The sequence below is a fragment of the Panthera pardus genome, unplaced genomic scaffold (genome assembly GCF_024362965.1).
Source record: "Panthera pardus isolate Hobbes unplaced genomic scaffold, ASM2436296v1 HiC_scaffold_7, whole genome shotgun sequence".
NCBI classification, from domain to species: domain Eukaryota; kingdom Metazoa; phylum Chordata; class Mammalia; order Carnivora; family Felidae; genus Panthera; species Panthera pardus.
The window spans coordinates 78,019,838-78,047,438 of record NW_026527002.1 but is presented as its reverse complement, the minus strand read 5'-3'; the positions used below and the strand labels follow the sequence as shown (position 1 = coordinate 78,047,438).

General features: G+C 51.0%; 1 protein-coding gene across 1 annotated transcript in view; it reads left to right on the top strand.

Moving 5' to 3' along the window:
- COL22A1 (collagen type XXII alpha 1 chain) overlaps positions 1–27,601 on the top strand; it is a 258,748-nt gene that overhangs the window by 208,318 nt on the left and 22,829 nt on the right. The window contains exons 47-55 of the mRNA XM_019459762.2: positions 1,704–1,757; positions 3,610–3,663; positions 7,687–7,740; positions 11,165–11,218; positions 16,219–16,272; positions 20,534–20,587; positions 24,491–24,535; positions 25,194–25,247; positions 27,230–27,283. Of these exons, the coding sequence (XP_019315307.2) occupies positions 1,704–1,757; positions 3,610–3,663; positions 7,687–7,740; positions 11,165–11,218; positions 16,219–16,272; positions 20,534–20,587; positions 24,491–24,535; positions 25,194–25,247; positions 27,230–27,283 (477 nt within the window). The remainder of the gene's footprint in view (positions 1–1,703; positions 1,758–3,609; positions 3,664–7,686; positions 7,741–11,164; positions 11,219–16,218; positions 16,273–20,533; positions 20,588–24,490; positions 24,536–25,193; positions 25,248–27,229; positions 27,284–27,601) is intronic.

The following is a 27,601-nucleotide window of genomic DNA, read 5'->3' as shown; positions in this document are numbered from 1 at the left end:
ACATGTAAAAATGACGGAACAAATGCTCTTCCCCTTTGAACCTCTTTTCTTCTCTCCTGCACACTGGCCTTTGACGTTCTATAGGCATTCGTTCACCTAAGGCTCCCAACGCACCTCGGGCAGGCGGCCAGGGAGCATTACGAGGTAGTTACAGCCATCGGTGAACTGCTGATGTGGGACACAGTGTGTCCACGCGGCTGGACCCATGGTGAACTGGGGGACTCTGGACTTGGGAGGGCTCCCCTAGATTGATCTGCGCCCCCATCCTTTATTTACTGGATGTGCAAACCCAGAGCAAAGAGGGGATATGATCTGCTCAAGGATGCACAAACAAGATATGACAGGCCTGGAACCAGATCCAAGACTGACTTACTGTGAAAGACTTATTTTACTGCATAATGCCTTCTTTTAACGGAACTGACATGTTTTTGTTTCACGACGTTTTACCGAAATACATTTGTTACCACATTAAATGCAAAGCCAAAATATGTGACAGTTAAGAGAGATTAGAACTTTTGAGTGTTACTTCCAAGGTTAGTCTATGAAAAATATTTTTGGTGGGTTGCATATTGTGAGTGTCTTGACCACAGTGACGATGACAGTGGCGGTGATGATGGTGATGGTGACAGTGACAATAATGATGGTGAGGGTAATGATAATGGTGATGGTGACAGTGACCATGGTGATGATGGTGATGGTGATACTGGTGATGCTGATGCTGATGATGACGGGAAAGATGACAGCTAACAATGAATTTATCACTAGCTCACGCACTGTGTAGATTTTAGGTCACTTAATGCTCACAGCAACCCCATGACAAAGGGGTTGTGTTAATATTATTTTAGGAATAAGGAGACAGACAATTGAAGCAGGTTGCCTAATGATAGACTTACTAATGACAAAGCCAGAGTTCAAGTATAAAATAATCCAAAATACTAATTATACTAATATTTATTGAGCTCTTGCTGTGTTCTGAGCTCTCTGCTGTACTTCCCAGGCGTCTGATTTTATTATCCCAACATTTCACGGGGTAGGCAATCACTATTTTCTCTATTTTATAGAGAAAAAAGACATTCTACAGTTTGGGGTTGAAGTGACCCACTCGAGGTTGCACAGGTAGCAAGGGGAGGAGCAAGGAGGGAACATATGGGCACAGCCATCTCCCCCAGACTGTGGACACTGCTGCCCTGTCCACCTTCTCAGCTCCCCCTCCTCCCCACCCTACACCTGCTCTGCAGGGCCCCCAGACCCTGCTGATTCTGCCTCTCCCCTCCCACATCCTCACACCCCAGTTTCCTCCTGACCTCCCCTCCTCTCTTCATGCTGGCCCTTCCAACCACCCCACACTGGGTCAGGGAGCCCTCTGGAAACCGAGGATAGTCACGGCTCCTTCTAATGGTTTCCGGTGCCTGCAGCTCCATCCAGGTTCAAGGGGTAAACATACAGGGCTCTCGGTAACCCCCACCAGCACCCCACAACCCCATTAAGGCATTCCACCATCGGTTCCTCAACCAGACTCCCTTAACTTCTCTCTGTGGACACCCTGCCTGGCCTACAGCTCAGACTTAGTAAGAGTTGATGAAGAAAGAGTACATGAATGAATGAATGAATGGGTGAATGAATGCATGCGAGCTTTTTTCTTTCGCAATGTAGTTCTAGCAGAATTTCCTGTAATTTTCTTTCTTTTTTCTTTTTCTCCCAAGGGAAGTAAAGGAGAGCGTGGTGCAGCTGGGGAAGCTGGACAGAAAGGTGACCAGGTAAGAACTTACTTTATAATGAACCTGGAGAGGTATCACTGTTCTTCCTAGATAAATTTCATTCTGCCGTTTCTGACATCACTGCTTGGATCTTCCTTGCCTGCAGCAGGATTTTTTTAAACCACATTTTCATGGTTTCCAAATTGATTCCTCTGGTTCATGGTGATATTCCCCTTCCCCAATTATCTGAGGATATTGCCTTTTCTGGTCTCGTTTGGTTTTACTGAACCCTCTTACCTTTAGAGCTTTTTGTTTACTGAAATGGTAGTCACCCATTACAACATGCCCCCTTCTTTCCTCCCACCCCCATCATTCCTCAGGTGCCTCTTGTGTAACTCACGGTGCTAGTTGAAATCCTCCCCGGATGCCCCTCTGCACTCAGTGCCCAGCCAGCCCCGCTGGACCACGTGTCCGAGTGCATCGTAAGGTAGCACCCGTGACAACAGAAACCCCTCTTTCTGCGGATTCAAACACGGCAGCCCCGTCATCTTTTATCCAGGGTCACCGATTCTGCAGTCCCAGCTCCCCAGCCTCCAGCAGCCTTTCTGCCATTTAAGCTGGCTACCTTCTCCTGCTTTGCTTCTGTCACTCTTCCCTTCTCCTTTTCCTCTCTTGCCCCTGTGCTCCCCCCATCACCCCTCTGTGCATCTCTCCATCGGTCCTCCTTGTCAACCGGCTGCATGCTGACACAGCCCCAGGCTCTGAGATGCATGGTGCATAAGGACAAATCCCTGACCTCACAGGGCTTTCTGTTCAGTGAGAAGGTGAGGCAGGTGAGCAGGTACTCCAGAGGCAGTGAGGTAAGAGCTAGCTATGCTCAAGGTCTGAATGACGTACTTAGCTAAAATTCCATCTGTATTTGGAAAAACAAAACGTGTCCAGATTACTCTTGCCATAGTGAATTTTCCTTTTTTTTTTAATATGAAATTTATTGTCAAATTGGTTTCCATACAACAGCCAGTGCTCCTTCCAACAGCTGCCCTCCTCAATGCCCATCACCCACCCTCCCCTCCCTCCCACTCCCCGTCAACCCTCAGTTTATTCTCAGTTTTTAAGAGTCTCTTATGGTTTGGCTCTCTCCCTCTCTAACTTTTTTTTTTTCCTCAAATATAGTACATTCTATCCTGTTACAGCTTGTGTTTTCCAGCAGCAGGAGATAGAGGTGGAGGGCAGGGAAGTCTCTTCCATGGTGGTTTGCGGTTTATTTGATCCTATAAAACGTTGTCTGACTAAAACTAAATGTTACACACAGTACGCTCTAGCTTGCTTAGCTCCTGCTTTAACACACATGGACTCCTCTCTGCCCGGAGATGTGAATCCCTTTCCTAAAGCAACTGCAACGTTATTACAGTGTAGATGCCATACCGGAACAGAAACCGGAACAGCTTCCATTTGGGAGCATATGTTGCACGTGCATATGCATTTCTTTGTTTCCAGATTGTTATCATGGGGTGTCTCAAGCCTACACAAAAGTTAGAAACCATAGTAAGAAGACCCCCCCCCCACCCTTAGACCTACCACCCAGCCACAGGATGTTGTAGCCATTATGGCCGCTTCTGTTTTCACCTGTGTATTCAGCCACACCGTCTTCCTTCACATTATTGTGAAGCAGATCCGCTTTCAGGGTAGGTTTGGTTTTGTAAATATTGTTAGATATTTCCTCAACCTCTGGAAATACCAAGAATATATTAAAAAAAAAAAAAATAAGGTCTTTCTGTTGCCAGCGTCTTTATCCAAAATTGTTATCGGAATGAGAAGCTAGAGTCTGGATTGTCATCTGATGTTTGGTGGCTGCCAGAGTGAAGAGCTTCTTAGGAGTCGTTGTTAAGAACTGCCTCTTGGGTTTCCCTAGGGTCATCCTGGAGTTCCTGGTTTCATGGGACCCCCCGGGAACCCTGGGCCACGGGTAAGTGATGATTTTGAATCCCCTCCTCTTTTGGCTTTGACATTTGAACGCATTTCCATACTCCCTGGAGATGGGGTCACGTTGGACATTGCTCTTACTTTGAGGACTGGGCTGACACCTGAACGGTGTCTCAGGTTGACCGGAGAGCGTGGGTCCCTGAGGCATCTGGGGTTGAGGACCAAGTGATATGAGTAGCACCAATGGGCAGTGAGGCTAGGGTGCTTGTAAGGGCCAGGAGGGTGTTGGCAGGGATGGGCAGGCTTGGTTAATTCTTAATCTGTATCTAGCTTGGGCAAGGGAGGCCTGAGATCACTGCAAAGTTAGGATCTTAAGTAAAAGATGTAGAAACGGATTCCCCTGTTCCATAGGAAACTGTCCCACAGCAAGAGACTCTGGGAATCACAGCATCTGTATAAGCACAGATTTTCCTGGGTTTACTAGAGTCAATAATAATGACAACTAATAATTAGTATTATTCAGTATGACCATTTTCTTTAAAAAAAATTTTTTTTAATGTTTATTCATTTTTGAGAGAGAGACAGAGACAGAGACAGAATGTGAGCAGGGGAGGGGCAGAGAGAGGGAGACACAGAATCTGAAGCAGGCTCCAGGCTCTGAGCTGTCAGCACAGAGCCCAACATGGGGCTTAAAGCCATGGGCTGTGAAATCATGACCTGAGCCGAAGTCAGACACTTAACCGACTGAGACACCCAGGCGACCCAAATTAGGTTGTTTTAAATGCATTTTTTTTTCAATAAAATCATGAGAGCATGAAACCACATCTTTCACTTCAGAATCAACTTTTCCAGCAAACTCATAGAAAGTAAATTAGCTATAAAAGTATTCAAGCTTTCCCAGTTTACTAGAGAGCCTACCTTAAATCTCTGATACTCGGCTTACTTCCCACCTGCCCCCTGCCCAGGGTAGGTGCCATTACCATCCTTTTCAGTTTCTCAGACTTACTGCCTCACTGCTGCCTCTCTGCAGTGAGCACGTGAATGACCTTGCAGGGGATCTCTGAGTTTACTATCACTGAAGTTCACAAAATTCTGCATTTTCTTCAGATGAATAATTTCACTTAAGAGATCCCTTTGCATCGTATTTGAATATGTTATTGGATTTTGTGGCATCTGACAGTCAGGCACAAGAATTAAAAATGATCAAGGTAGCAATGTCATAGGTAATGGGGAGAGACATTGGCATTGAATTGAGGAGGGACATTTGAGAAGGAAATAATTTTATATTACACTTCCCATATCATAAAGGCTGTACCTTCCCTGTGTAACCTAATAGCTGAGAGGGCCCCAGAGTAAGTGCTGAGGGAAAGCCCCACTTCCACCCCACCCTGGTCATTCAAAGCCTATAACACGTCTCCCCCCCCCCACCCCCCTTGCAAATGAAACCATGTGCTCCTCCCACTGGAAATTGTTCTTTGACAACTCTAGGAAAGGGCTCCTGGCTTATCATTCTCATGCAAGATGATGCATCTGAGATTCAGAAACAGCCACCATCAGAGGGTGGCTGAGTCAGCTAAGCATCTGACTTTAGGTCAGGTCACGATCTCACGGTTTGTGGGTTCGAGCCCTGCGTCAGGCTCTGTGCTGATGTCTCAGAGCCTGTAGCCTGCTTTGGATTCTGTGTCTCCCTCTCTCTCTGCCCCACTCCCACTCACGCTCTGTCTCTCAAAAAGAAACATTAAAAAAAATGTTCAGAGACAGTCACAATCAGACGGCAGCTGGTCTGCCTCCGACTGACCGATGTGTTCTTCAGTTCACTCGGTGGATGTTTCCTGAGCATCTACTTTGTGCTGTGCCCTGGACTGTTAATCACCTTTGGGAGTGGATTCTGGTGAGCTGCCCATTTGGGGTCAGTGGCCAGTCATTCTGTAGCAACTCGAGAGCAGGAAACCCTCCTGGTCATTGTATTGTTTCTTCGAGTGCTTAGATGTCAGACCCTGGAACCAGGGATGTGGAAACCAAACAGACAAGGCTCCTCAGAGTTTACTTCCTGATGCTCAGTTGGCCTACTTTCAGATGAAACCCTTAACCCCAACTGCCATATGGAACTTAATTCCAACTTAGCTAGGTTCCAGAGTAGAGGATGCTAGAAGTTTTTGTCAAAATGATACGGAAGAATCCTGATTTGTAGTAGAAACTCCATTGTTCTATTAGGTTTCGACTAGACGTGTCATTTCCCTGTAGCGTCCCAGCCAGAGAACCATGAACCTTAGGCTCTTTGTTCAAATATTATCAATATCCCTTTATTTCGTGAACATATACTGGGTCCTTACCTGGTGGAAGAGGTGGGGAAAAATCTGACTGCGTCTTGTCCCTGGGAATTTGTCTGACATGGGAAACAACACCTATCTTCTGCAGCTGTACCAGACTTCCTTGAGGCCCACCATGTAGCTGTTTCTGTAGCCCTAGAACTTGGCCAGGACTTGGTATGATATGGGCTTCCTACAAGTTTATGTAAAAAAAAAAAAACACTAAAGATCGCTGGAAAGGTATCAGTAAGACTGCAAGAGCTTGTGTGTTTGTCCTCCCGTATTTAGTTAGTATCCCCCATGTTCCTGGTCGTGGGCTGGCCAGTAGACGTACCGCTGTCATCTGTGCTTATGATAACGGAGAGCCCTTTATGGAGAGCCCTTAGTACGTGCCGATGCTGACTAACTCCTGATATGTATTAACTTTCTCAATTCTCTCAACAACTCAGCTGAAATAGGAGCTCTTTTTCTCCAGTTTACAGAGGAACTGATAGGCACAGAGGAGTAGAGTAATGTGGAGAGCCAGGACATGGACCCAGGGACGCTGGTTCTGAGAGGGTGCACCCCAACTGATACCTTCTATTCCGTGCTAAGCACACTGCAAGCACTGCCTCATTTCCTGCTCCCCTCCTCACAGCCCGGACAATAATATCACTTCTACCCTTTCACTGACAAGGAAGCTGAAGATGGGAATCGTATACCCCTTGACCAAAGCTAGAAAGAAGCAGTGTATTCGTTAGTCTAAACAATCTGTCCCCTTGGACCATCTGGGGGGCTCAGTTGGTTGAGCTTCCAACTCTTGGTTTCAGCCCAGGTCATGATCCCAGGGTCATGGGATCACTCCCCGTGTTGGGCTGCACACTGAGCATGGGGCCTGCTTGGGATTCTCTCTCTCTCCCGCTCTGTCCCTCTCCCCTGCGAGTTCTCTCTCTCAAAATAAATAAATAAAAATTAAAAAAAAAAAAAAAAGAATCTATGTCTCATCTGCCAGCCAGCCCAGATTTCATTCATTCATTCATTCATTCATTCATTCAAGAAATATTGAGTACCCGCTATCTCTGAGGCAATGTTTTAGTTCCCAGTAAAGGAAATCATCAACAAACACTAGGGTGGCAGATGGCGATAAAGGCTATGGAGGAAAATGAAGGTGTTAGGAGGGGCAGGCGCTTTGGAGTTTGGATTTGGGAGGTGGATAATTTCTCACTGAGCCGGGATGAGGACGAGGGCAGGCTGTGTGCTCTGAGCCTTGGGGGACTGGATTTCACGCAGGGGGAGCAGCAGGGGAGGGAGCTGAGCGGACTCACCCTGCTGCACTCACTTACGTGCGTAGAACTCCTCTTTCATGGTTCCATGCACTTCTCATCTCTGGGTTGGCACAACCAAAAACACCCTCCTTATTAGCCTCGAAGATAAATCCACTTGTTCCTTCTTGCCTTCTGTCCCCAAATGTCCCCTGATGTTAGCCGGAGGCGTCCACTCTGAAGTGAGACAGTTTGCTGTTGCCGGGGAGGCCGGCTGGCTGGCGACTACTCTGGTCCTTCCTGCCCCACGGCTGCTGTTCCCCTGACATCTTTGTGTTCCCAGAGACCAGACCAGCGTGCTGGAGGAGGCGGAGGCTCCCAGGAGCACCTGTGGTTCTGGCAGCCGGGGAGGGGCTCGGGACGCACCCTCCCTGCACTGCTTCGTGCACAAAGAGGCACTAACCATCTCTGTTGAGATCTTCACAGCAAACTGACTCCCTGCTCTGTCGTCCTTAGGGAGCGGATGGCGTTGCTGGGGCCGCTGGACCTCCAGGGATCCAAGGGCCGCCGGTAAGTTCCTCAGCAGACCGGACCTGCCCTGAGTCTGTTTGGGCTTCCCAGAACCCAGGTGTTCACAGGCCTGGTCCTGGTCCTCCCTCTGCCTCCGTGGCTCCTCATGCTGAGTATTCACAGTCTTGCAATGAAATTGTGGGGGAGGGGAGTTGTTTGCTTCCCATTGGGACCGTGGTTTCTTGCCTCTGACATAAACGTTTTGGAGCACTTGGGTGGTTCAGTTGGCCAAGCGTCCAACTTCAGCTCAGGTCATGATCTTGAGGTTCATGGGTTCAAGTCCCGCGTCGGACTCTGTGCTGACAGCTCAGAGCCTGGAGCCTACTTCGGATTCTGTGTCTCCCTCTCTCTCTGCCCCTTCCCCTGTTCATGCTCTGTTCTCAAAAATAAGTAGAAAAACGTTAAAAAAATTTAAGAAATAGAATAATAAAATTAAAGTGAAATAAAATAAAAAAATAAAATAAAATAAAATAGGTTTGGATGAATGGCCTGGCAATCCAGGATTCCAGAGTCTGGTTTACAACCAGCTCACACAGGCCCTGTGGGTGTGGTTCTCTTCTGAACAGGCACTGGGGAGGGTAAAGGCTTGAGCCAACCCGCCCTGAGGCTACGGTATATTTCAGGAGGCACATTGGACAGGAGTAGCTCCTGTTATCCAACCGCCCCAAAGAGGAGCGAGAAGTCAGAGAGGGGAGTCACACAAGACTCTGCCTGGCATCCCAAGCTGGCTCGCAGGCAGGTCAGCCCTCCCCTGGCATCTCTGGGCTCTGATGCCAGGAGCTCTTGAGGGATCAGTTAGGACAGCTTGTCCTAACCCCCTGCTGGGAGGAGGAGGGCAAAGCCCAGTGGGTTTGGGTTACTAGTCCAAGGACACACAGGTAATTAATATCCAAGTTGGGAGTTAAGTCACTTTGGAAACTCCCGATTCAGTGTCCTTCTGCCATTCGACTCTGACCCGCTGTGGGGGATGGCCGGGCTGGGGGCTGCGGGGGTGTTGGGATCCAAAACTAACAGCCGCATAGATCGGCTTTTGTTCACCATCTGGCCAGTCCTCTTGAAGCTGCCCCCTTAGAAGTCCCAGGCGGAAGGGAATATAAAACCTACCACAGGCAGCTTTGCACCGATTCTCGGACACCAAAAGATCTCCCCCACGAACACAGATCGTTTGCGCCAAGAGAGGAAGATACAGCCCAGATGTGAATCTCACCTACCTCGGAGCTAAACTGTATTGAGTAAGACATCGATTCTGCTGTGGGACCCTGTGGCAAGCGATGGCTGTGCTTGAAGCTGCCTGGGGTCCCGATATTTCACTGTATACATCAAACCAGAGTATGCTCCGAGTTTTCTTAGCATAAACAATGAGTATTGGTAGGTTAAAAAAAATTTTTTTAAAGCTAAATGGGACATAATAAAAAAAGATACAAACTGAAAATATTTCCATTATATTTTGAAATGAAACATATAAACCATTTGCCAATCTTTGTGACATAGAAGGAAGGCCTTACTTCGATTTTGGGTCCCCTAGTGGAGTCTCTTGTCGTTATTCTTGTAAAAAGAACATCTACCCACTGACTGTTTGCTGCTTCTTGAAAAAGTGGTTTGAGAATGTAACACCACCTGTGAAGCAATTTGAATGCAGAATCCTAGATCGTTAGGGTATTTTTTTTCCTAATCTTTTATAGCTATCTCGTTACAGCCATCTAGATAGTGAGTCATCTTTGTAAAATAAAGTCTTAACTTAAAGATCATTCTTTTTCTTTTTCCACCTACATTTAGTTGGGTTACCTAATGAATAATTATGTAATTTCCAGGGTGCCTGGGTGGCTCAGTGGGTTAACTGTTTGACTTTGGCTCAGGTCATGATCTTGCAGTTCACAAATTCGAGCCCCGCGTCAGGCTCCATGCTGAGCATGGAGCCTGCTTAAGATTCTCTCCTGGGGCACCTGGGTGGCTCAGTCGGTTAAGTGTCCGACTTCGGCTCGGGCCATCATCTCGTGGTTCATGAGTTCGAGCCCTGCGTCAGTCTCTGTGTGGACAACTCAGAGCCTGGAGGCTGCTTCAGATTCTGTGTCTCCCTCTCTCTCTGCTCCTCCCCCACTCAAGCTCGCTCTCTCTCTCACTCGAAAATAAATAAAAAAGCATTACAAAACTGTGTAATTTCCACAGCAAAGCACAGCTTGCACAATACAAACAGGATTAGGACCAAGCTGACCTCTTGTGTATCTTCAGCTCACATCATGGGGTTAAAAAAGCCCGAAATAGTAAATATTTTAGTCTTCGTGGGCCACGTGGTCTCTGTCGCAAATATTCAGCACCGCTGTGATAAGATGAAGTCATCATGCACAGTAGGTCAACGAAAAGGTTCCACTGTGTTCTGATACAACTTTATTTGCAAAAGCAGCGAGGGCTGGAGTTTTGCTAATTCCAGTAGTGGCTCCCTACTAGGGTCTTTGGAAAAACAGACCTTCAGGAAGGAATCCAGTGAGCTCCATTATCAGTATTTAAAAATCCCTAATGATGCTGAGTCTTTGTTCCAAGTTGACAAAAAAAAAATCCACTTTATTTATAAAATCTGTATAAATCTGAATTAAATATCAAAATATCTTTGCCTTTGGTTTTCGTCCAAGAAGCTAACATCACAAGCCTTAAGGATACCTCATTTTGTGTGGCAGGTGGATTAGAATGTAAAACCTGACATCAGCATTTTACCACTTCAAAAGAAACAGTGGCCGGAGATTATAAAGGCATTGGGGCCTCTTAATTAGAGACACAGGTGACAGAAGAACACTCATCCAGATAGAAATGATAGCATTGATGACTTCATCTGACTGAGAAGCTGTGTTTGGCAGTGATGTGTGTCTGGCGAATAAAATGGAAAATGAAGTATGAATTAAGGCAATTTGGTAAACACAGTCTTTCAAAACACCAGCTATAAACTTGGTAGGAAGTTTAGGAGCCTCCAGACAAGGGGATGGTGACACCAAACCATCTGTTTAGCCCCAGGCCGGCTTTTTGCTTGTGTTGGATCCCGTGTGCCCAACAAGGTCAAGAGCTGTGGTCAGGAGCTGTGGTGCTGCGTGGTGAGGGTTTGGCCCTCAGGCATTGTTGAAGATAAAGTACAGAGCTGGGGTTGGACCCAAGTCTTGTGGACCCCAAGCATCTTCTTCCCACCAGGCATTTCCGTCTTCAGTCCCCCTGAGTCCATGTAACGTGCTGGAAAGCTTCCCTGTGTGCACATGCACCTGCCGTGATGTGCTCCACCCAGGGCGCCTCCCTGCTGTGGGGCAGGCAATGCCTGGCAAGCACTTCGCTTCTCGCCGAAGATGCCTGCCAGCCCGTGAGGGCAGTTCTGTGTGAGATCGTTTCCTTCCAGAAAAGCCAGTCTGAGAGATCTAATGGTGTTTTTGTGTCTTGCATCCTTCAGGGGAAAGAAGGTCCTCCTGGCCCCGAAGGCCCATCTGGGTTACCCGGAATCCCGGTAAGTGAGATTAAACACACACACACACACACACACACACACACACACACACACACACAATGAGACCAAAAAACCAAAAACCTGGTTTCTCTGCTACAAAAATGAGCAAACCAAAACATACTGCACCACTGTTTAGGTAAGACATGGTCACTGGGGGAGTTTTGAGTATTACAGAAAATGAGAAGGAGAATCACTAACCAAAGCCAAGTAAGTACGTTTTTGGTGGGGTCAGTCTTAACCTCATTCTTCTATGCAGTATGCACTGTTGTTGTTGATTTGTGTAGATGATGTTTTTATCTCTCTCCACACACGCATATGTGTGTATCCACGGTTAAGATCTCTGTCTCACACACACACACACGCGCGCGCGCACAACTGTGATAATGAACTATTTATGATAAAATAAACACTTCTTATTTTCCACACTGGTATTAACTGTTCATACACTCATTAAATTTTATATACACTCTACCCAACGCATGTACCATAATATATATGATCATTCCTCTGTTGCCTCATAAATCTTATCGTTATTTTTTTTTTTAAACTATATTAAGCTATTTTGCATGCATGGCACTTTTCTATATAATGGCCCTCAAAAGTGAGGTTCACTTGTCAGGTGTAATAATGTCTGAGGTTCTTTATTTTTTTTAATGTTTATTTTTGAGAGAGAGAGACAGAGTGAGTGGGAGAGGGCAGAGAGAGAGGGAGACAGAATCCAAAGCAGGCTCCAGGCTCTAAGCTATCAGCACAGAGTCCAACGCGGGGCTCGAACTCACGAGCCATGAGATCAGGACCTGAGCCAAAGTCAGACGCTTAACCAACTGAGCCACCCAGGTGCCCCTGAGGTCTTGATACACACTGCCAAATTACTTTCTATGAATACTGTTCTGGACTTTTAAATTTAATATACTTCTCAATAGGGTTGAGCTCTCTAGTTAGTTAGTAAGGCTGGTCCAGAGAGATCATATGCTGCCTCCTCCATTGAGAACGCATCCCTGTGGAGTTGGTGGTCTGGCCCGTGCCTGCTGCTGGGGCCTCTACTGGCCACAGCCCCCGACCCCGGCCCTGCATACTGTATTGTTTTATTGCAGCCACACTGGCTTCCTTTTGGTTCGTAGAATGTTCTGCATCCTCTTTTCCAGGCCACAGGGCCTTTGCCCATGCATTTCTGTCTACCCACAATGCCTCTTCCTTACCTCTTGCACCAGCTGCTTTTGCCTTTGCTCTTTTGCATCCCATCTCAGGCATCACCCCCTGGAAGTTTTCTCTGCACCCCGTAGGCTGGGGCAGTCTCTCCTAGTCTCTTTTCCTTTCCTTGTGAGGGACTATCTCAGCAGTAATCACATCTTTATTTGTATAATGGTTTCATTAGTGACCCCTTCCTCCAATGTTCATTAACTTATTTGCTCATTCGGCAGAGTCTACTTAGGCACCCACTGTTTGCTAGATATGGAAATCTAACAGAAAAGTCCCTGCTAATCATGGGGGTTTGCTCTAGGCTGTGGGTTCTAGAAGACCAGGCTTTGGCTTCCCACACATAGTGAACACCCAGCAAATACTACTTAAAGAAACACATGGATGAATGAACTGCTCTCTCAGAGCCCTCCCTCCTCAAGTATCTGAGAAGTGACTCCACTGGTCAAAGACACATTTCCCAGGCACCACTGTCAGCTCTCCCTGCAGTCATGTGACCCTGGGGTTAAGTAACGTGTGCAGGGCGCACAGATCTTAAAAGATGTGCTGGGTTGAGAAACCCCTGTTGGTCTACACTGCGGCCCTGCAGCCTAGCCTGTCCTGGCAGCTGGAAGGTACTGACCGATTCAATTCTAGCGATGGTGAAGCTAAGGAGAGAAAATCCTGGTCTGGCTTTTGTGCCAAGCCCTTATCACCACAGCCCTAGCATACTGGAGGAGAGAGGCATGGCTTCCGGTGTTGACTTCACCATTTTCTTAATAATGTCCCCTTAGCCCCCCCACCCTGTCGTCCCTTCCAGGGGAGGGTCCTGTCTCTCAGACATAAGCCAAGCCTGGGCACATGCTATCCCTGCAGCCTCGGGAATGGCTTCCTCTCTCTCACCCCATCCCCCACCCCAGCCACTCTGAATGCCTTTGCCTCCTCTGTATCATTCCTGTGTCAGAAACACTTCCTCTCCCTCTGCCTGGAGGATAAGAATCATCGTAGCTTCGGGGCGCCTGGCTGGCTCAGTCAGTTAGGCGTCCGACTCTTGATTTCATCTCAGGTCATGATCTCATGGTTCATGAGTTCGAGCCCCGCGTCGGGCTCTCTGCTGACAACCGGGAGCCTGCTTGGGATTCTTTCTCCCTCTCTCTCTCTGTCTGCCTGTCCCCTGCTCGCGCTCTCTCTCTCTCCAAATAAACATTAAAACAAACAAAAAAAGAATCCTCATAGCTTTCATGTGCACGGTGCACACCCCCTGATGGGCTCTGTGCAAAGAGCTTTCCGCATGTTATAACATATGTACCCTTTGCCCGTGGGCCCTCTCAGCAGCTCATGCTGAGGTCTGGACTGGACGTCCTTTTCTCTGGGAGGCGCCCTGAGCCTCCCCAGGGGCTTCGGTAGAAATCTGAGCAGTGCTCCAGGAGCACTCAGCCCCCTACGCCATCACAACACAGATGCAGCCACACACATCCATCCATCTCTGTCCCCAGCACAGCACCAAGTAGTGCTTCCTAGATGTGAGCTGACCTAGGCCAGAATTCAAGGAACCAGACAGACCCAGCCGTGGTCCCCGCCAGTATGTGGCCTGGGGTCTCGTGGAGAAGCCAAACAGAAAAGGATGAAACCATTGACACAGAGCATGCTGTGCTATGTGGTAGGTAGAGGGGGGCCCAGGGGCCCATAGTGGACACCCAAGCCAGACCTGGAGGGATGTCTGTGGAGGGGACACTCGAGGCGAGTGTTCAAGGTCAAGTAGTCAAGGCTGAGAAGGACGAGAGGGGTCAGGAAGAAGGTAGAAGGAGGAACGTATAAGAGACATGGATGTATTTACGTACAGGAACTGGCTAGAAGAAATATTAAGTGTTAGGGGTGCCTGGGGGGCTCAGTCGGTTAAGCGTCTGACTTCGGCTGAGGTCATGATCTCGCAGCTCATGGGTTTGAGCCCGTCTCAGGCTCTTTGCTGACAGCTGGGAGCCTGGAGCCTGCTTCGGATTCTGCGTCTCCCTCTCTCTCTGCCCCTCCCCTGTTGCTCTCTCTCTCTAAAAAATAAACACATTTTTTTAAAAAGAAAGACTAAGTGTTAGGAAGTGGCTTCTGCTTCTGGCCAGGGCCATGGGGGGCGCACTGTGACTTTGCTAACACTCATTGGGCACCAACGGTCGCTTCTGGGAAGGAGAGCCACAAACCTCACCATTTATTAGGCACCCCTCTGTGCCAAAGACCCTTCGTATTCCTCCCCCTGCAATCGGGGAGCATCTCTTTAATTTACTGAAGGTGCAGAAGCAGGTTTGGAGACATTAACGGGCCGCTCAGCAGGTCTGCCTGAGGCAGCTTCTCTCTCTCGGAAAGCCACCTTTCCTTCTCAGACGATTCCGTGGGCCACACACAGCCCTCCTCTGCATTTCCCCATGTGGCACTCGTGCTGCTCCCACACATCATGCCTTTGACCCCGGGGGGTCCTCGGGGTCTCCAGCCAGAGTCTACAGGTCTCCCGCCTGGCCGCGCTTCCTCCTGTGATTGGCTTCCTCTCCCACGCACGCGTCTCTTGACCTCCCCCCGCTGCTGCATGCATGGAGAAAAGTGCTTTCTGGAAAACTCTTGATTGAAAAGAGGACCAGTACGGCCCGGCTTGCACAGCAGCCCTGCTGGTTTCCCTGGTTAACCTGGTTATGCCAGGAGCAGCATTCGGAAAGGGTTACAGGTGTCGGTTGAGCATTGCACCAGCGCCCTGGATGGCCATAAAACTTAGATTCCAGTCCACGGTGGCTTCCCAAGGTACCAGGCCACTGATGGCTTCCCCTGCTGCCAGGCCACTGATGTTGAAGGCACTGATGAGGAACAATGCCCGGTGTCCTGAATGCCTACAGCAGCAGAGACAGCCCCAGTGCGGGGGCCACCTGTCGATGCTGGGTTAGTTCTGCCTCATGGGCAGGAGCTTCCGTTCTGACCACCTGGTAACTCTGTGGAGCACACTTGCCATCTCTTTTTAGGAGCAGGGCACTGAGGGGCTGAGGATATCGATAATTTGCCCAAGACCAGGTGCCTAGTAGTGCAAGAAGGATTCAGACCTTGCCTGGGTTGACTCAGTTTCCCCTCTGCCCTGCTGCCTGGTTGCTTTCCTTCCCCAGACCCCCACGCTCACCCCCAGTCCAGGTGGTCCAGGATTGGAACCTAAGTCTGTGTGATGTCGTCGTCATTGTACAGAATTCTCTTTCCCGTTTGCAGAGACTTGAATAACGGTCTCTTAGGGAAACCTCAGGCTTCTAGTGACCTCCTTAGGGCAAGGAGGCTGGGCATGGGGAGGGAATCCCAACTGGATCTCACGGAGAGAAACGCCAAGTGTTCACAGCTGTTCCTAACCCACACGTAATCTGTGTAGGCTCCCTGAGTCCCCGTGTGTCCCGTGCTGCCTTGTATCTGTCCAGTGTCCCCAGTGTCTCCATCAGAAGCTGCATCCTTGCCCACTCCTTGCTGCATTCAATCCCGGAGGCCCAGACATGACGCTGTGGTGTCCCAAGGTTGTCTTCATGACATGCCTAGTAGGGGCTTCTGCAGATCAACAGAACCAAGAATGATGCTATTGCAAGTTTTTGCCTTTCCGCTCTGTGCCAGGCGCTGTGGATCGGAGATCCCAGGCAGAATTGTGGTGTTGGGAAGAAACCAGGAGGTCAAACCAGTTCTGTCTGTTCAAGTGGCCCCTTAGCTGTTCAGTGTTCAGCCCCTTAGCTGGGCTGTAGCCCAGCACTAGGCGTGTGTCCCGAACGCAGCCTGTGTCTTCCCTCCCGGAACCTCCAATAGCAATTTGATTTCTCTTGCAGGGAGAAGAAGGCAAAGAGGGCAGAGGTGGAAAACCAGGTCCCCCCGGGGAGCCGGTAAGGGACTCTCAATTTTTTACCATTTTATGCACCAAATTAGTAATGTCTCCGTTAACAGCTGCTCTTTGTGGATGAGCTACTGTGACACAGGTGCAGCCAGAGTCACTTTCTCTGTGTTACTTCATTTACTTCTCCTGACAACCTTACAGGGTGAATGCTGCTGTCCCCATTTTATAGCTGAGAAAATGGAGTCTCAGGGAGGTCCAGCGATGGGCCCAAAGTCATATGATGGGCTGGTGATAGAATCAGAACTTGAGCCTGGGACTTCGGCCTGGCCTCCGCATTTTTTTTTTTTTTTTTTACTGCCCCCTTCAGCCTCAGTCCTGTTGACACGGGAGGGGAGCTGGGGCAGGTAGACGCCGGCTGGAGTAGAAGCCTGATACCCTGGAAGCCTGTAGAAGCCTGATACCCTGGAAGCCTGTAGAAGCCTGATACCCTGGAAGCCTGTTATCCCCACCGAAAACCTGAGCGTTCTGGCCAGCTCCAGGTGAAGGGAGTTCGCCCTTTCTTCAGCTTTGGCCTAGAGTTGCAGGTTTTGTTTTTTCCCCTTTTCTTTTTCTCTGACGTCACCTGCCCAGGACACACAGTGAACCAAACAGACCGAGTGCTTGGGAGGGAGTCTCTGTGCCCCAGCGGCAGTTGGTTGGAACAAAAAGTGGGCAGGGGGTTCTGCCGACCCGTATCTGTGGCCTCACTGTGGTTCTGCACAGTTGCCTGCTTCTCTTGGCCGTGGGTCAGGGCCCGTGGGGCCAGCACGTTTGTCTCCCCAGATCCCTTCCGTGGCCTCAGTACTGAGGGGGAGCTGGGAGGTGGTGTCTGGGCCTCAAGACCCAGCCCTCCACACGCCCACCCATGGCAGAGCGTCAATGATGGCGTGCCCCTGCTAGTATATTACGCAGCCCCGAGGAAGGTGTTCTCCATACACTGATGTGAGCCTTCTCCAAGACGCGTGGCAACTTGGCCAGAATCGCTGGAGAACCAAGCGAGGTGAGACATCAGCCATCGGCGGAAGGCACCAGCTCATCTCACTGGTAATGACGTCGGGACGTGACTCTTCCCCAGCCGCCCTGGTTTTAAGTCCTGCTGAGGTCAGAGCTGCAGAACCCTTAGAGCCACTAAGGGGGATTACACAGAAGTTTCTACAGCAAGGTTTCCAATTCCATTTAATTTGGTCATAAGCTGTTACGACTTCTGCATCTTACACGAGTTGCGGGAAGCACCTTCTTCATCATTTTTCACTGCTTGCCGGATGCCGGAACCAGAATTCACTGCTGAGAGGAAAAGAAAGCGCTTGGGGCAGCAAGCACTGTAAACAAAAGGCCCCTGCCAAGCCGCCGAAGCCGCCGAAGGCTGATGCCCAGCAGAGCAGCCCGTGGAGGGCACGTGGCAGTTAGCGGGCTGAGACTGTGGGAGGGGAGAGAGAATGGAGACCGTCACTATGTGCCCGGCTCGCGCTGCGGCACAGATGCCTTGTTACCTTTTCCACTGTGACCCCCAGAAGATCCCCATGGGGTGTGGCATTATTATTGCCCTAGATGAGGAAACTAAGGCACAGAGAGGTTAAGCAGGGTGGCCAAGGTCACACGGCTGGTAAATGAAGCTTCTGGGACTCACCCTCCAGAGGCTGACTCCCGAGTTCAGTGCTGCGGGACAGAAAGTCAACTTTTTTTCTTTTAATGTTTATTTATTTTTGAGAAAGAGACAGAGAATGACGGGGAAGAGGGGCAGAGAGAGAGGGAGACACAGAATCAGAAGCAGGCTCCAGGCTCTGAGCTGTCAGCACAGAGCCCAATGCGGGGCTTGAACCCATGAGCTGTGAGATCATGACCTGAGCCGAAGTCAGACGCTCAACCGACTGAGCCACCCAGGTGCCCCAGAAAGTCAACTTTTCTGCAGGTATGTTATTCTGAGAGTTGTCAGGCCTCGGTCTGCATCCAGTGTGTTTGTGGATTGCCTCTTCCAGTTAGGCCTGTGTCAGGCCTTGGGCCTAGACCAGTACGAGGCCAAGTCTGTTCTGGGCACGCGGTGGGTAAGTCAGTACGTGAGGAGGCAGGGAGTGGGGGCTTAGCAACTCCCACCTGGGAGCCTTCCAGAGTGTGCCAGGCGCTCACTCCGGAATCTCAGTGTGTGGCCCTTGTGACGTCTTCTCTCTCTGAACTGCCTGAGAAATTGGCCTGGGAATGAGCGGCACAGGATCCCATAAAAGCCGATCCAGAAACAAGGATTTACGGCAGGCGGGGCGTTTGGGAAGTGCTCCCAGGAAACACCGAGGGCATGAGGAAATGAGACTGGGAAAGATCCCCACGGGGAAAGCCACCGACATCAGGCTAGGGAGTGAGCCCCTCCAGGGGTCAGCCAGGCCAGTGTCACTGGAGACCTTCTGAGAATTTGTGAGGAGCTCACTTGGAATCCGTGCCCCCAGCCCTGCCAACCAGTCCATCCATCCGTCTGTCGATTTCAAGCCTTTTTAAATAGAGGATTGCTCCCGGAGGCATTAACGAACACATTAACTTCCACACCTCAGTGTCGGGCACCCCCGAAGGCCGTTCTGCACACAGCTCTCAGCCTGAGCAGGGACTGCTTACCGATGATGGGCCCCCCCCCTCGGGGAGCCAAGCAGATGTGGTTGGAAAGCAGCAGCATTTGCTACACTCGGTGTATTTTTTCAAGTTCCTATGTGTTAGGGACATGGATGGACAGATAGACAGATAGTAGATAGACAGATGGGTAGATGATGGATGGATAGATATGTAGATAGATGGATAGATTGGTTAGATAGCTTATGTTCTTATATGTTAGGGACATGGATGGACAGACAGATGGCAGATAGACAGATGGATAGATGATGGATGGATAGATACGTAGCTAGGCAGCTTTTTGAGTTGCCTGTTGTGTCATCTTTATTAGGAGGTATTTGAGCGATAATTACAGCGTATAATGATGTACAGAGACTCTGGAGCCAAAATACCTGGATTAGAACCCCAGCTGTGTGAGCTTGAACAGATCACTTAACCTCTCTGTGCCTCGGTGTTTGGGCCGATGGAAAGCGATCATGCTTCCCTCAACGGGTTGCAGTGAGGCCTCACTGCCAGAACACGTGAGGCACTCAGTTTGTGTCCGGTACATGGAAGGCCCCCAGGAGTTGCTGACTGTTATGCTCGGACCAGTGATGGCCATGTCACCTGAGGGCAGCAGGTGTGGGAGCCAGACTAGGACCGTGTACCCGTGGTCATAAAGCCCTGGGGAGGGGGAGGGGGGTTGTGCTGAGTTTGCAACTGAGAACAGGTCCAGGGAAGGGAAGATTGAGATCACACGGCTGGACTCGAATCAGTCACACAAACCTGCCCCACCCCCTCCTCTCCGCAATTTTCCCTCCAAATCCACAGATGCGCCTCACTCTCCTTCCCCACTAATGGGCCCCATCGGATCCTCAAGGTCTCCAGGCTGTGAAAAGGAGGGGAATGTGGGAGAAGGGCATCTCCTCCTGTCTCAGCGAAGGCGGGATCCGATGCTGCCCCACCCCCCATCAGTGGGATGTGCCCTTTCACCGGCTCCCTGGACTCCACACACCCCACCCCAACCACGTCACCTGGACTTCAGCTCCCAGTCTCTCGTTGGCTGTTATTTGTGGCTAGTTGTGCCCAGGGCAATGCCAGGCTGCTGGTGGTGAAGAGTTTGAATGGCCCAGGTGTCCCCACAACTTCTTGTAGCAAAGAGAAGCTGGGCCAGGGAAAAGGAGGGGTGAATGGCAGACCTTCCTGTCCGAGGCAGCTGCCGGCTGAGACGAGCAGCCTTCGGGGATGTCGCACGCAGCGGGGATTCCGTCTGGCTTTGCCATTGATGAGCTCAGTAAAGCTATGGCTTCTCTGAGCCTCAGTGTCCCCAAGTGTGACGTGCAGCAGTTGATAGCTGCCTTGAAGCGGTTCTGTGAGTGAGCACAGAGTCATTGAGAACCCGGGTGTCTGCAGCGTTTTGCATCCAGAGCGGAGCACTTTTGAGAACGACCAGGGGCCACTAGGAACAGTGGCTTCAGACATGACACCCTGTGTAACCAGCACAGTCCAGGGAAAGTCCAGGAGCGTGTAGCCTGGACACATGGGGGGGATTGGTACGGACTGAGGTGGAATACCGTGCCGGGAAGGAGGGTTGGCAGGGGTGAGAGACTGGCCGCTGGAAACCTAACGCCGCGAAGCCCAGGTGGCCCGGAGGGAAGATCCTTATCGTGGTGTCCCCAGGCTCTTCTCTTCTTTACTCTCAGGGCAAAACTGGAGACCCGGGTCTACCAGGACCAGAGGGAGCCCGCGGCCTGCCCGTAAGTGCCCCTGTGTGTGTGTGCGCGTGTGTGTGCATGCGTGCACGTGCATGCTTGCTGTCCATAGTACAATGCAGCCTCAGCCGCCCGGCTCCTGTGCTGAGCCCGCCCACTCTGGATTCCCAGAAGTACCTCTTTTCCAAGGCCCTGGTGCTCCTACGTAATAAATTCAGTTCTTTCATGTATGCATGGCTGTAGGATTATATTTTCAAAATGACAACCATTGTTGCCATGTTGTTCTAAGTTTTCTTTGTTCTTAACCCGTTTACGATCATTTTAATGGGATTTCTCTGGATGATAGAACCTAAAAAGGAGTCTTAATTTTAATTTTGAACACTTTCCATGGCTAAAGGTTTTTTCCCCAATTACGAAAGTAACCCATTCTCCTTGTGTGACAATGACAATGATGGTACTAATACAAAAAGAATAAGAAAAATAACGTTTTAGAGAGTAAGATAGAGTTACTTGTAATTCTACGACACAGAGGTAAAGCTGTGTTCACATTTTTGTACATTCTTTCCAGATCTTGGGGATGTAGGTATGAATTCTGTATGAATTCTGACTTTTATTTTAAGTATGAATTCTGACGTTTATATTTATATATCAATCTATATCTAGCTGTCAAGCTATTATACATGTAAACATACATAGATAATTTTTCTATAAAAATGAACTCTGTATTTGGGGGTTATTTTTTTTGGCTAAATGTTTCACTTCTTCATAATTTCAAAATTGTTTACACAATTCCATAAATTTATTTTTAGGAAAAAAACATTATTTTTAATAAAATTCCTAAAATCCAATTATCTGGCAAGAAGTAAGAGATCAAAATGCTGCTTCTATTTCCTTAATGTGTTTTTCTGTTAAAATCAATAACTCACCTGGCTAGTATTCAATAAGAAGGAACTGGAACACAAAAAGCAATTTCCTTTTTCCTAAATCTCCTTGCTTTTCACCTGATTGTCCTTTAGGAGAACAAAATCTAAGGATGGGGAATATTACTTCCTATGGTGGAATTAAAACACAGAATTAGTGTTGGCTTTTTTTTTAAAGGTGGTTCCTGGCTTATTGGAGGAGAAGGTCTTCCTTTTAGCCAAGGGGATCCATTTGCTGGGACCCGTGTTGGGGCAAGATGCATTTCTCAGTTGAGACTTGCAAGGAATCCTACCTCACTGTAGGCACAGGGGTTAGAGACCCATGTTCTCTGGCTGGCACAGCATAAGTCAGAGAGCAAGGCTTTGAAGAACCACACGGCCTCTAAGATGGACAAATGTGGGTTCAGCTTTCACCTTGTCACTTACTAACTTTCATCAGGAGACCTCTCTGGACTTCTGTGTCTTCTTCTATGAAATGGAGATCAGAATATCTCCCAGTTCTGTAGGGTGGTTGTGAGCATGTAATGAAGCGCGTGAAATTCCCAGCCGCGTGCCTGGCCCCGCGGTGAGGCTCCCTCCATTGATTTTGTCCATGATTATATGGGAAGAGAGCGTACCAGGGGCCCCAGCTCTGGGATGGCTGGATTTGGGATTCTAGTGTCTTCGAGGAAGGTGCTGGGGCCCAGGCAGGCCCTGACCCTCTCCAGGGAAAGAGAACTGGCCTGTGTTGAACAGCAGAGAACGCTTGCTTATCTCTTAGGCGGTGCTGGCAGCAACTCGGCCAAAGTGAGTTCTATCGCCATTTTACAGACGTGGAAACTGAGTCCCACTGAAGAGAAGTAGAGTAGCCAAGACCCCCGGCTCCCAAGTGGTTCTATTCCATGGTTCTATTCCAGACCTGATTCCAAAGTCGGCCTTAAGGGTCCATGAAGCCCCTTTCCATAGATTAATTCTGCAAAGCTATCTATGCCTGGCAGGTGTTTTCAGTCTTCTCATTTTGTAGGTGATGTTAGGACTCCCGAGGGCTGAGCTGACTTCTCCGAGGTACAGTGGTTGATCTGAGCCAGCTTCCTTTTTGTCCTCTGCCTCAGTCACTGACGCTTCCTGGCTGGTCACCGAGTGACGGCCCGGCTCTGGTGGTGGCACCTCGTCTAATCCTCACCACAACCCCACAGACAGGGGTCACCTCCCCAGGGATAGCCGAGGCCCCTGAGGCTCAGAGGGGGAGCCACGTGGCCAGCGGCTTAGCAGGGATGTGGAACCCACCTGGCCAGGCTCCCGGCCCCTGCGTCCCCTGCATCTCCTGGAGCCTGAGAGCTTGCACCTGTCCCCACACCACCTGCTGCTCCAGAAGCCTTTCCCAGAACCCCCCCTCCCAGAGGCAGGTGAGGTCACACATTCTTACCACCCAAATCTGGAGAAGCAGGGTAAAGAGCACGTTCCCAGGGTAACAGCCACCACATCGCAGAGGCCGCTAGGTGGTCTCTCTTTTCGGACGGCCAGGCCCTGTGGTGGCCTTCTCCCCAGCCAGGTCTTCATTCGCTTTTTGGAACCAGGAGGTAAAATCAGGGCATAAGGTGAGAGGAGAGCGTGGTGGGGTCAGCCAGGAGACATTGGCCTTGGCTCTGGATGGCCTGGTTTGGCCACAAACTGCTGCCTCCCGGAGCTGAGGGTGACAGTGGGGAGGGCGTGCTCTGCGGTCAGACAGACCTGGGCTTGGGTCATGGCTCTCCCGCTTCCCCCTGTGACGGACAGGCCTGAGCCTGCTGCTTCTTACGTAAAACGGGGGAAAGACGAGCCATCTCCCAGGCCTGCCATTACACTGCAGTGACAGGATGTGGCAGGGGCTCCACGGGGAGGGATTTCCTCCCTCTTCTCTGCTACCACCTGAGCTGCATGCACGGGCTCTGCTCACACAGGTCCGTCACTCTGTGCCAGCCGCCGGCTGGGGACCGGCTGGCCGGGGGCACTGGGTGCTGCAGGGGCTCAGAGCAGTGCTCTGGCCAGGATGCCCGGTGACAAAGGTACGAGGAGGGCCTCGGAGAGTGAGCGCGTGAGGACTGAGGGAGACGGGGCTGGAGACAGGAGGCTGGTAGGGAGGAGGCCTCCAGCCAGGAGGAATGTCCCGATGAGGAAGGGATCCGCCGGGAAGAGAGGACATGTGTGCCCGGGCCTGGAGCGGGAAGGGAGTGCCTAGTGTGCAGCCTGCAGAGGACACAGAGCCTGGGACGTGGCACGGTGAGGTGGCCAGGTGGGCAGGCGCCCCTCAAGTGGGGACCGTGCCACCTGGGTGTCAGCAGGTAGGGAAAGCTCCCCGAGACCAGAGCTGGTGAGACGCCAACCCAGCGGTCAGGAGAGTGTGCAGAGCAGGGACAGCGGGAGGGCCTCGGGTCTGGGCAGACCGGGATCTGAATCGGATTATTTTCTGATCCTGGGACTCTGGGCAGGTGTTTTCTCTCTCGAGCCTCGGCATCCTCACGCGTGAAATGGGGTTGTTACACAACAGGCTGGTCTGGCTGTTAGAAATGATGGTGTCAGCCCTGCTAACGGCTTCCGCTTTGCTCGCAGGGCTTGACGCTCTGTAGCAGTGCGTCAGGTGATCTCTGTGCAGGGAGAGCCCAGCGCTGTGGCCCAGGACAAGGCTGTTGCGGGGGGCTGGCCACAGCTGCAGGAACGAGGGAGGTGCCCCGAGACCCACCTGTAGAGTGAAGGCAGGGAAACACGTACCCCAGGGGCCAGGCACTGGGGGTGCAAGCCAGACGGGGGAACATCAGGACGATGACGCTCAGGAGGACATGGGGCGACACCCTGACTCGCTGGAGCATTTGCAGGAACAAGCCTTGCAGCTCTCTTCATGGTGCAGAGTCACCCCGTCACCCAGCATCAAGGGCCTAGCCTCTGCCTGGGGTCTAGAGTGTGAGGCGTCAGGTGAACCACGGCGAGAGGGGGCGCACCTATCACCCCAGGTGCCTGCCCCTTCTCGCCTGTTCAGCCTGCCCTTTGGTGGACTAATTCCTCTTTCTTCCAGGGCTTCAAGGGACACACAGGCGACTCTGGTGCACCGGGTCCCCGGGTAAGTGGACGTCTAGCCTTGGCGGCCGGCCCAGGTGGACGTGAGCTGGTGCTTCTAGACTGAGGGCTCCTGGCCCCACAGGCCAGCACGGCAGCTGGTTGCCCAAGAGAGGACAGCGGGCATCATGGGAAGTGCCATGCCCGGTCTTGGTCTGGTTTTTCTAAACGTTCCTTCTGGGAGCCAGACATTGAGGTACAACCGATGTGACCAAATCAGCCCGGAGTCAGGAGGCCTCTGTGGGTTGTGCTGCCTGCAAGCTGTGCAGGGGGCCCAGGGCTAACGTTCTTCCCTCTCCTTCGGATGCCCCAAACAGAAGGAACCTGGAAGGCTGGTCAGACCCCCAGCCGTGCTCCGTTTAGGGATGGGAAAGCCGAGGTGTCCAATGGGTCAGCCACTGAAGAGGCAGAATTCCCCACCGGTGTGCCTGGCCCTTGGGCTCGGTTTTGCCTTTGGTTTAAAGAGGCACAATGGGGTCCAGGCCCTCGCAGCTGGCCGTGTGGGCACTGCAGACCCCGGCTTCGGCCAGGACTCAGTGGGGCTCTTTCTGGTGGGCTGTGCTTCTGGGTCTTTCCGCCGCCCAGGTGCGCGGAGACCAGGCGCTGGCATTCTGCATTCTCTTCCCTAACGTGGGTATTTTGTTTCCACTTCCCCCTTCTAGGGAGAGCCTGGTGCCATGGGGCCCCCTGGCCGGGAAGGGTCGCCAGGAAAAGATGTGAGTGTGGGTGTCCTGTGGGGCCCGGCTGGGCCTGTGGAAGGGGTAGAGAGAGTGGAAAGTGTGCATCCCTGAGGGCTCTGGAGGTTGGTGCCTGTGGAGGCTTGCATAGGCAGATGCTCAGAACTGTCCAGTGATGTCTCTCACCTGCCGGCCCCTGGGGTCCTCCTTGGAGTCCTGAGGAGGCCCTGGGGGTCTGGGTTTCCAGCCTCAACAGTTGGGGCCTGTGCCACCCCGTAGCTAAGGAGGCTTTGCTGAATCGATCTTTCGTACCTGTTAGTATCAGTGGTGGCATTTTGGGTCCGGCCTCACATGGGCTTGAACTTCAGTATCTCCCAGATTATCTCTCCAGCCCAGCTGCTCCGCAGTCTAATGAACCCACCATCATGGCCACCACTAACATGTGCTGTGTGGCATTTAAATTTTTTTTTAATGTTTATTTATTTTTTAGAGAGGGACAGAGTGTGAATGGGGAAGGGGCAGAGAGAGAGGCACAGAATCCGAAGCAGGCTCCAGACTCTGAGCTGCCAGCACAGAGCCCGATGTGGGACTCGAACTCATGAACCTCAAGATCATGACCTGAGCCAAAGTCGGACACTCAGCCAACTGAGCCACCCAGGCGCCCTTCTCATGGACTTTTTGATCTTGGGATCAGGGCAGGGCAAGATATCTTTTACCCTAGTCCTACCGATAGAAAACCTGAGACCCAGAGAGGTCCAGGGACTGACTGGTGGTCGCACAGGCTGTCAGAGGTGGGAGGAGGTGGCCTGGGTGGGAGGCGGCCTGGGTCAGCTCTGCGTGCCCCTGGGGGACCAGACCTCATACATGACACATGTGGGAGGTCTGACATGTGTGGCTGCAACTTGGCCTCCTGGGAGTGGTTATTTGCTCAGGAGCATGGGCACAGGGTCCATGTCCAAGGGGTCCAAGAGGTCCAAGGGGGTCTCACGCCCACCCTTTATATCCATCAGGATCTGCATTTAAATCCTGGGGAAGTGCACCCCGCCCATGGCTCTTGATGCACATTGTCTTCTTGAGTGACCTGTTCCATGAGATCATAGAGCTAGAAGGGCCTTAGAGGACCAGCCAGGCTCCCATGTTTCTCCTCAGGAGCAGAACTGGCTTTACAAAGCCAGTCTAGTGTAAGCAGCACCCTGTCGTGCAGCTAAAAGCAGAACAGCTGCATTGACCCCGGGCGGGGCCCTCTCCCAAGCCCTGACCCCGGAGGCACCTCTCAAGGCCAAAGAGCAGCTTGAAAATCCATTCCCTCTCAGTACAACTTATAGCCAGTTGCATGGAAGGAGCTCCCCAGGCAGGAGTGTGGCTGAGCTTAGCTCCCCTGGCAGGTCAGGGAGCAGCTGGGACGGGAGCCTAGGATGCCAGACCAGGGGGCAAGTGCTTTCTCCCTCCTTCTCAACTATAGGACTCTCTTTGTTTTAGAGCTCCATTTTCTAGAGTGTTTGAGTCTGCTCGGTAGGGAGCATGGCCGAGCTTCTGTGTTTTCATTCATAACATGGCAGAGAATGACAGCCACGCCACGAGGCTGCTTGGAAGACCAGGTGGTGGCTCACCACCACGTTGCACCCTGGAAGGCACTGTGTGCACAGGCAGCGTTTTTCCTACTGTGGCAGCAGAGGCAGGAGTGAGTTCAGTCACCGTCCAGTGAGTCAGGGACAGACGTCCAAGATGGCTTCTCTTCAATGGCTGCCTCCCTTAGTTCAAAATGGCGCTAGCAGAAATCGCTGTGGGATCGGGTGGACGGTGTCTGAGCAAGTAAATAAATAAACCAGGTTCACGCATTTACCCATCTACATGAAATGAGTTCGTCCATGCTTGGAATCACTGGAGATCGGTGATGAAGGGTCTGAACAGTTAAGTTGGGTCTCTTGGGGAACGTGATGAAGTTTGGCCCACATTTGAAACTGTGTCTCCATTATCTGCATGCATCCCCTTTGTGGTAACGTGACCCCTCTCTGTTTCAGGGTGACACTGGACCCACAGGGCCACAGGGTCCCCCAGGACTAAGGGGCCCACCGGTGAGTGTTACTCTCCTCTATGTTTGCCTGTTAGCCCAGTGACATTTGGTTGGCTCATCCTGGTACAGCCCTGTGTGTTGTTTAGAATTGACAGCATTATAGGGGTGCCTGGGTGGCTCAGTCGGTTAAGCGTCTGATGTCGGCTCGGATCATGATCTCGTGGTTTGTGAGTTCGAGCCCTGCGTCAGGCTCTGTACTGACAGCTTGGAGTCTGGAGCCTGCTTTGGATTCTGTGTCTTGCTCTCTCTCTCTGCCCCTCCCCTGCACATGCTCTGTCTGGCTCTCTCTCAGGAGATGAATAAATGTTAAAAACAAATG